General features: G+C 55.1%; 1 protein-coding gene across 1 annotated transcript in view; it reads left to right on the forward strand.

Annotated features, from left to right (window-relative positions):
* The window catches only part of SHF (Src homology 2 domain containing F), a 10,695-nt gene extending 1,899 nt beyond the window's left edge, over nt 1-8,796 (forward strand). The window contains exons 3-5 of the mRNA XM_010005925.1: nt 5,071-5,242; nt 5,612-5,731; nt 8,610-8,796. Coding sequence (XP_010004227.1) covers nt 5,071-5,242; nt 5,612-5,731; nt 8,610-8,796 — 479 coding nt within the window. The remainder of the gene's footprint in view (nt 1-5,070; nt 5,243-5,611; nt 5,732-8,609) is intronic.
* Nucleotides 8,797-9,559: the final 763 nt, after the last annotated feature.

Genomic DNA, 9,559 nt, shown 5'->3' on the forward strand with positions numbered 1-9,559 from the left:
AGCTGCCCCACTTCTGGCAGGTGCTTGCTGGAGTTTTGGGGGGCTGCTTCATTGCTGATGCTCTCTGCCCTGCCCCGCCCTGCTTGGTCCTGCTTCAGTGACTTGCTGAAGCAAGTCACTTCTGCTTTCACACTTGAGTGAAACCATAGAATCCCAGACTGGTTTGGATGGGAAAAGGACATTAAAGATCATTTAGTTTGAACTCCTCTGCCATGAACAGGGACACCTCCCACTAGACCAAGTTGCTTCAAGCCCCATCCAACCTGGACTTGAACACTTCCAGGGATGGACTTCCACAGCTTCCCTGGGCAACCTGTTTCCATGTCTCACCACACTCACAATAAATAATTTCTTCCTAATGTCTCATCTGAGTCTCTGCTCTTGCAGCTTGAAACCATTCCCCTTTTCCCATCCTTCCCTGCCCTTGTCCAGAGTCCCTCCCCAGCTTTCCTGGAGCCCCTTCAGGCACTAGAGCCTTCTCTTTTCTAGGCTGAACAGCCCCAACTCTCTTAGCCTCTCTTCATAGGAGAGGAGCTCCAGCCTTTTCATCAAGCAGACCATGTCAGTAGTGGACAAAAAGCTTATGGTCTTTTCCCTCTTCTGTGGATAGAAATCCGCCAGAAAGGCCTACGGGAGGCTCCTGGCCGGCCGCTGCACCTCTACGACACTCCTTATGAGCCTGTGCTTGGAGGGCTGGATGCGGATGGTGATCTCCCTGCCTGCCCCAGGCCCAGGGAGTCCCGGCTGCCTGAGGACGATGAGCGGCCACCAGAGGAGTATGACCAGCCTTGGGAGTGGAAGAAGGAGCGGATCTCCAAAGCCTTTGCAGGTGAGTGATGGAAGCAGCCATAAAAGATGGGTAGCAGCCATTCAGTGACCAATGCTGTGTCATGTTTTGCAAGGGAGAAGCTGGTTCCTTGGGATTCCTTTGTCTTTTGGGGATCAGTAGTGTTGGCCTTTCTGTTTCTGTGGCTTGGGGAGCACTTGGGCACTTACAGAGATTGTTTCTCTTAAGCAGGGAGCTGGGCAGGGTGGAGTGATGGATGGAGCTGCCCTGGCAGCCTGTCTGGTGCCCATTTCTCATTGCCTTTTCACCCCTCTAACCGATAACAACCTTGGGTGCAGGGGAGAAGCTTGATGCTGGGCTCAAGCAGATTTGTCATTCCTCAGGGCAGGACAAGAGCTGGGTGCTTCCGCAGGGGCCTTTGGCCAGGTGATCATCCAGCCCCCTGACCCATTAATCCATGCTGTGGGATCAACTGTGGTTTTGTTTGTTAATGAGGAAATCCATTATTGCATTACCGCTTGCTCCACTGCTGGCTAATTGCTGTGCTCTGACCTAGGATGCCTTTTAATTGCAGCAGGATGTGCCTGCAAGGGGGGACAGTACGAGCCTGCAGGTTGGACACTGTGTGTCTGCAGGGGATAGTGTGTGCCTGCATTGCAGCTGCTGGGCACAAGGTGCTTGAGCCAGCAGTTGTGGGTGCTGGAGAGAGGTGTGGGGCCTGTGGCTGGGCCGTGGTTCACCTGCTGGATTTCAGCTATGTCAGTTGGAGTCGTGTGTGCTGGGCTTGGTACCGTCGTGTTCCCTTGTGCCTCGGGCTGTGCTGGTACCTGTGGGCCCTGGCTGGGCACAGGGCCAGTACCTCTGGTGGAGTGTCGAGCATTGGGCTTGTTGGGCTCTGTCATGAGCCTGATGTGCTGCTGGGTGGGATTTGTGCTGGGGTGTCTGTGCTCTGGATCTGGGTGGATGATCCATGCTCAGTGTCCCTGGGTGGAGGTGGCAAATTCACAGGTCTGGCTCAGCATGAGCATGGAGTACTTCAAGCTCACTCTGGGTGCCGAGGAAGCCAGGTTTGCCATGCCCTGGGCCATGTTAGAACCCACTGCTCTCTTCTCCCAGAGGCAGAGCAGGTCCTGCTATGGCTGCTCCATTCTTGGACCTCTCCTGCGGTTCCAGAATGTCTCTGCTGGTCATTTGCCCCCTTGGGAGTCCTGCAAGGTGCCTGCTGATGGGCAACCAGCGCCAGCACAAGGCAGAAACCCAGTAGCAGGGAAATTTGGACCCTGTGACTGGGAAGTGCCTGAAGCAAGATGGATGCCTTGGCAGGACAGATAGCAGTGGGACGCTTGGCAAAGATCTGCCGTGCAGGTGGGATGAGGGTGATTGCAGGCTCCCCCCACTCCAGAGAACATTGGCTGGGAAAGCCAACAGAGGAGTGGGGGTCTCAGTGCTGGGCAAGGGATGAGTTGGCCAAGCCAGCCCAGGGTTCCTCAGGTCTTTTCCCTGCACAACTGCTCTCTTTCTCTGTGGGCCTGGTGTTGCTGATGGTTTTTTTCTAAGCCCTTTCTTTCTCTCTTTCTCTCTTTCCCAACCCCTGCCTCCCATCCAGTTGAAATCAAGGTCATTAAAGACCTGCCATGGCCACCACCAGTGGGACAGCTGGACAGCAGTGAAAGCCCCCTGGAGGGTGAGGCTGGTGCCTCAGTTCCTGCGCAGCATGGCCAGCCCAGCTATGAAGACACCAACGGTGGGTCCTGCGTGGCAGCTGTGTGTCCGGGGGGCTGCGCCTGGCGCTTGCCACAACCCTGCCTTGCTGCCCAGATGCTGCAGTGCCTTGGAGCTTGCCCCCCTGGCAGGGCTCTGTCCATGGATGCTGCCAGACATCACCCTCCTTCTCCTCTGCCTTCCCTCAGCTCTTCCTGGCCTATTCAGTTGTCCAGTGCTGGACACCAGAGTTTTGTCCCTAACTCTTTTGCATCCTCTCGTGCTCCGCTACACCTCTTCATGTGCAGCAGTCGAGCTGCACCAGGGGGTTATTCTGTGGCAGTTATTCCTTTCCTTTTTGTTTTCTCCTCTTTGCCTCCATATTCCCAGTGTTTGATGGCTACTTTTACGATCTTCTCAACAACTGCTCTGGGCATTTAGCTGGTGTTTTCTTGTGACTTTTGATACCCAGGTCCCTTACAGGTGTGGTAGCAGCTAAGTCAGAACCCACCACTGAGGCTGGGCTTGGTTTTGCCCCATGAGCCTTGCCTTACAGACTTTGCTCTCATGCCCTAGTGGGTTAGGATGATTCCATTAGGCAGGGGGTTCTGTCGAAAGCCACCCAGGCTTTGGGGATCGGTCTCTGCTGCTCTTGCAGATAGCTGGGATGGACCAGTGTGAGGTGGGCTTTACCCTGCCATGCTGGCTTACACGTTGCTGATGGTGTTCCTCGTAGATGCTGCCATGTGTCAGGTGTAGATGTCTGATTTTCTTATCTGCAGTTACCCAAATCTCTGCAGAGCTTCGTAAAAGAAAAACTGTGGCTTTTGCTGCCTCCCAGATGGCTTTGAGCATGAGGTTGCCTGTGACAGCCAATTTTGCTGGTCATCATAGGAGCACCCCAGAGTGATGCAGCTGCTCTGCCAGAGCCGTCTTGGGGTACAGTCCCAAACCCTTCAGGGTGCTGAGATCAGTCCCGAAAAAGAAAGGTCTTGGTAGGGGGAAACTTCCAAATCCTCTTTCTACAATGACTGCAGGTGTCAAGAAAAATAAATTTTTGCAGTGAAGCCTCATCTTTTCCCCTGACATTTATTCTCCCCGCAGTCATGCTGACATGCATCCTGCTTCTGATGAACACATCAATTTGTCATTTTTCCTGGTTTTAGCAACACAGAGTCTCTCTATTTTTCTGACTTGCTTTGTGACATTAAGTTATCTTGCCAGAGTTTTATCTTCTACTTCCTCTGTTTGGGGGTGACTTGAACTTCTGGAAGGATGTCTTCTTACTCCCAGTGGCTGGTTTTTAAGGTCCCATTTAACCATGCACACGCCATAGCCTCTCTCTGACAGGCGCAGTGCATTTATTTTGAGTCTCTGTCATGACAACTTGGTGCTATCACAAACATGTTGGTGTTTTGATTGTCTGGCTTTTTAATGATTGCCCTCATTTCTTAAGGTGTTGAGTTGAAATTGAAGTCTGGACTGTGTGTACAAGGGCAGATTTGGCCAGTGGAAAGCCAGAGTGCTGCAGAGCAGGTCTTGTCAAGCCTTCATGCTGAGCCCCTCCACACCCCACTTCTTCTTGGGGGGTTTCAAGCCAGGCTGACGGGGATTTTGCCTGGGTTTCCTTTCAGCTGCCTTCTTCCCTTGGTGCTGGGAGTGTGCTGGGGACCTGCTCACCTGCTTAGGGCCCAGACAGGGTTTCCTTCAAATAGCTGCCTTAGAGAATGCTCTGTAACAGAGAAAAACACTCCTCACTGGCTATTTTTGCCTTTGCTGAGGCTGAGCTGCTGTGGGGCATCATCCAACTTTGCTGCTGGGGTTGCAGAGATGCTCCCAAAGCCTTCGAGGAGCATGGAGAGGGGGGAAGCTGCTCTGCCTGAGATGTCCTGCTCATTCTAGGGGCAAGAGGAGATGTGACACCCAGCTTGAGCCTATGCCTGGTGGCAGCTGCTCACATCAAGGCAGCTCTGCCCGATCAATAAAGTCATTTGTGTGAGGGGGCTCGTGTTGCCAGGGAGCAATAATGAACTCTCTGGAGGAGGGAAAAACAATATTGTTAATGCTGAAATCATCCTGCACAGAAATAACAGCTGGCGGGAGGCTGGGTCCCAGGGGCACCTCTCTCACTGCCCGGTGCTCACCAGGCCTGTTGGTGCGTGGGGCTGGGTAGGCAGCTGCACTGGAGAGGCACTTCGCAGCTCGAATATCTCCTTCCCACCTTGGGGAATTTTTTTTTTCACCTCTGGAGGTGAAAAAGATTCCTCCAAGATTGGAGAGCCTCCTCTTACTGCTTCTCACTTAACTCGATGCTGGAACTGCTTAATCTCCAGTTTCATTAGGAAAACATCTCCAAGCTTTTGAAACCTCCCTGGAAAATATTTCCAGGGGTTCAGGTGCTGTGAGGACTCTAGTCCTGGCCTGGTGGGGACCCCACCTTGTCTTATCCTGGGGCTCCACAGTGAGCTGCAGTCCTCAGTCTTTGCTTAAGGCAGGGGGACAGGGCAGCGCGAGGGGCCCCAGCACAATGTGACATGGCCCTGGGCTCCAGCCTGTCTGTCTGTGACATGTCTGTCTTGCAGGTCCATCAGAAGGGCTGGCATATGGCTGCACCTCACCCTCCAGGGAGGAGAAGGCCAGGGCTGTCCTTAGGCAAGGCTCCAGCAGCCTCAAGAGCACAAAGACGATGATTGCTGAGCCTGTCCCCTTTGTTGGGGAGAGGATTGACCCTGCCCTGCCCCTGGAGAGCCAGTGGTGAGTCCTGCCTGCCCTGACTGCTGCCTGATCCCTCTGCCTGCTCTGGGATCCCTGTGGCCAGGCCACGATGAGCCCCAGGGCACACCTGCTTCTTCCCTTCTTCTCTGGCCCTGCATTTCTGTCTGCTTGTCCCTGCCACCCTTCTTGCAGTCGTAGTGTCCCCGTGTGCCCTTTGCATCTCCCTAAGCTGCCCAGTGGAAGCCCCACTGCTTGTCCCCACAGCCCAGCAGTGACACCTGTGTCCCTCTCCTCGAACATGACTGCTGCTGTCCCCAGGGAGGGGCCGGGGGGTGCTGGTGCCGCTGCTGCCCCAGGGGTGTGGAGTCCTGCTCCTGCCTGGCACAGCTGGTGCCTCTCCCCCCACAGCTGGTACCACGGGGCCATCAGCCGGACGGACGCGGAGACGCTGCTGCGGCTGTGCAAGGAAGCCAGCTACTTGGTGCGCAACAGTGAGACCAGCAAGAATGACTTCTCCCTCTCCTTGAAGTGAGTGATGGGGCTGGGGGGTAGTGGACCCATGGCAGAGGTGACTTAGTGCCGGAGGTGAGCCCTGACGAGTGGGTGCCCCACATGAAGGTGTCAGTGGGGTAACACTGACACAACCACAGGGTGGTCAGAAATGACTGGAATTTAATGTCTGCTTGGGTTTTTAGGGGGGATCTTTGCACCCACTCCCAAGTTTTCCAGCTTTCCCGAGTGCTGAAGCTGTAGGAAGCATTGCAGTGTACATCCTGCCAGGGAGGGGCTGCAGCTCCTCATCCAGCTCTTCTGGGACTCTTGGGGCAGCCCAAAACCACAAAATCAAAGCTGCTGCTGTCCTGACGATGATGATGGATTAGCAAATACCTCCCTGCCCTCCTGCCAGATGGACATATTAGCTCTATGCCTGGCAGATGTGGAATTGCATAGGGTATGGAGCACTTCCGTCACCTTTGTCCAACAGCGGGCCACATATCCCTGTGCTTTTCTCAATGTACTTTGTTTCCCCTGGTGTCTATGTACCTGCATTGCTTCCTGGTGATTCCAGCCTCCCCCATTCATTTCCCAGTGACACAATTGTAAATCTGTTTGCTTCATGTCTCTCTCTTTTTTGATGCTTTTTTGCTGCCTTCAACACCAAGCCAGGGAAGATCTTTTAGCAAAAATATTTTTTCTTCCTTTTGCACTGGTAGCTTTTAGATCAGACAAAAAGCCTTTCTGGAAAACTTCCCTCATTTATTTATTTTTTTTTCAGTTAGCGTATGGATTGGAGAGCCTGGGAGGCCATGGTAGGGTAGTAGATGGGGCTTCCTCCCCTGTCAGCATGGGTGACCTTTTCCATCACTTCTTTGCAAGCTAGTCACTCATTTCTTTGGGTTTTTTTTCCTTATTTCTAATGCCCATCCTTAGCCTCTGTGGAAGAAATGGCCAAATCCTCTTCTCAAACAGCATGTGCAGCTGGGTCGTGGCCTTGCAGCAGCATGCCACCTCCCCAGAGGAGACTGCAGCCCATCCAGGGGCTGCTCAGGCATTGCCTGTCCACCATGCCTGTCTTCCAGAGAGCCCACAGCCTCAGGAACATGATTTTTACCCTGTTGCCGTTCTCTGTAGAGCCTTTTCAAGGAAACCCCCCTGGGACAGTTTTTATATGGCTGTAAGCTGCCTGTCTGCATGTCTCTCTGTTTTATCTCGAACAACTTTTTTTCCTTGAAGAAGGAGGCAAATCTGAGGAGATGGTCTGAAAGAGAGCTCTGGTGCTGACCTAAAGCTCTTTTGTGCAGCTTTAAGGAAAATATGCACAAGAGAGAGCAGCAGGAGCAGCTGTACCCATAGCATCAGGCAGCAAGAAGGATTTAACTCTACTGTGACAGTCCTGGTTTGTCCAGGATTGGCAGCCCCACATTGCCTGTCACGGGCAGATTGGTCATGTGGCTACCTCAGATGCTCAGGGAATGAGTCCCTCCTGGCTTGTGCCTCCATGATAGTGCCTGAGGCCATGCTACAAAGGCTTGGGTCCTTCCTCAGGTCTGTAAGGTCCTTGGCAGCAGTGGCACCTGCCCTTGTCCTGGTCCCATCCCTGCTGCTGGCTGCGAGGCTGTTGGGTTTGCAGTGCACTCTGGCATTTCTCCAGGGGAACCATCTCGGTCATGTCCCTGACCTTGTGAGAAAGACCTGTGGAATGATTTGGACAAAACACGACCAGCATCACCTCTCTGTGGATTTGTGTGGCAGCACTCTGGCTCTGGACCGGCACTGATCCTGCTGCAGGGTCCTGCACATCTCTTCCCTGCCAGAACCAGCAAGGGCTGGGTCTGTCTGCAGACAGCCTGTCTGCAGTATTGAGGGCAGCCCTCTGTGTGATGTGTGTGTGCAGCATAACCCCGTTCCCATTTGTGGGGCACCACGAGTGGCACAGCCCCCACAGCTCTCCCCTGCACCCTGCTGCTGGGCTGCAGGATGTGGCTGGCTGTCGCTTTTCCTTGGCCACTAGCTGGGGTGCTGCAGCTCTTTGCCCTCTTCTCCCCAGAGGCAGCTGCCTCCCTGTCTCGGTGCTAAATGGATTGCAGACCCATTCCGCTAATGCAGCTGGGCTGTCCATTACTGGCACCATCTCCAGCTGGGGGGGATGGGACCAGCCGGCCTAGTGCTGGAAGCAGCTCAGCATTGCTCATGAGCTGCTTTTAAGTCATCAACATTTTGCTGTAATGTGCCTTCCAGACACTGCAGACAGGCTGTGGCTTTCCTCAGAGAGGCAAATTAATAGCAACAGGGCCATTAGCCCGTCACTTGGAATCAGCGCTCGCGGGGGAATCTGTCTGCGCAGCCTTGTGTGTCTCCATGCCCTGCTGGGAAGTGGCCTTGCTGTGCTGAGTGGGCTTTGTGGAGCCTACAGCCCTGGTGTGGGAGGGGGCAACGGGCTGTGGGCAGAGGGAGAAGATCCTGCTTTGCCATGGTGAGGCTGAGGATACATGATCATCATTCCTCCTGGGTGAGCCAGGTGCTTGCAGAAGGGGCTTTGCCACATGTGGGGGGTGAAAGCTGCTGCCCCTGCCTCACCCGGCAGCAAGAGCCTCTGCTGCTTCTGCCTGGGCTATGACCCCGCTTCCATGTCCACATGCACCCACCCCGGATAGACCACTTGCACCCTGTGGCAGGGCCCTGGTCCCTGGTGAGGACGCACAGTGCAGTGTGGCCAGCCACATGCTGTCCTTGTGCCACGGGCTTCATCTGGAGTTGGCCAAGAGCAGGATGGTGCGGGTGGGCCATGACTGGGGACAGGAGCCTGCAGCTTCAGGAACAGGCTGCCAGTCTGGAGGGGATCAGGACCTGTCAGGAAGCAGGGACCAGCTGCACCCCCTAACCCTGCCTTCATCTCTCCTTGCAGGAGCAGTCAGGGCTTCATGCACATGAAACTGTCCCGGACCCAGGAGAACAAGTACGTGTTGGGACAGCACAGCCCACCCTTCAACAGCGTGCCAGAGATCATCCATCACTACGCCAGCCGCAAGCTGCCCATCAAGGGTGCTGAGCACATGTCCTTGCTGTACCCAGTGGCAATCCGAACCCTATAGTCCCCACACCCACCAGCTGGGCTCGAGGCCAGGTGCCCCTAACACTGGGCTGCAAAGTGTCTGCACAGTGCAGTGTGGCCAGCCACATGCTGTCCTTGTGCCACGGGCTTCATCTGGAGTTGGCCAAGAGCAGGATGGTGCGGGTGGGCCATGACTGGGGACAGGAGCCTGCAGCTTCAGGAACAGGCTGCCAGTCTGGAGGGGATCAGGACCTGTCAGGAAGCAGGGACCAGCTGCACCCCCTAACCCTGCCTTCATCTCTCCTTGCAGGAGCAGTCAGGGCTTCATGCACATGAAACTGTCCCGGACCCAGGAGAACAAGTACGTGTTGGGACAGCACAGCCCACCCTTCAACAGCGTGCCAGAGATCATCCATCACTACGCCAGCCGCAAGCTGCCCATCAAGGGTGCTGAGCACATGTCCTTGCTGTACCCAGTGGCAATCCGAACCCTATAGTCCCCACACCCACCAGCTGGGCTCGAGGCCAGGTGCCCCTAACACTGGGCTGCAAAGTGTCTGCAGGGCCCAGCGCTGCCGTGCCGAGGTGGGCTCCAGTGAGGATTGCTGCAGCTGGACTCCTCATCCCGGTCTCTTGGGGGGTCCCAGTTTGCCTGCTGGGACGGCACCAGGGGGGCCCCCACGCAAGGAGCTGAGTGGGGCTGGCTAGCTGCCCACTGGCCCTTGCCTGCCTCTGGGCAGAGCTCAGGACACAAGGACTAGAGCTAGGGCCTTGGGAGAGGCCTGGAGTTGGCCATGTGTGGG

The sequence above is a fragment of the Chaetura pelagica genome, unplaced genomic scaffold (assembly GCF_000747805.2).
Source record: "Chaetura pelagica isolate M959 unplaced genomic scaffold, ChaPel_1.0 scaffold369, whole genome shotgun sequence".
Lineage (NCBI taxonomy): Eukaryota > Metazoa > Chordata > Aves > Apodiformes > Apodidae > Chaetura > Chaetura pelagica.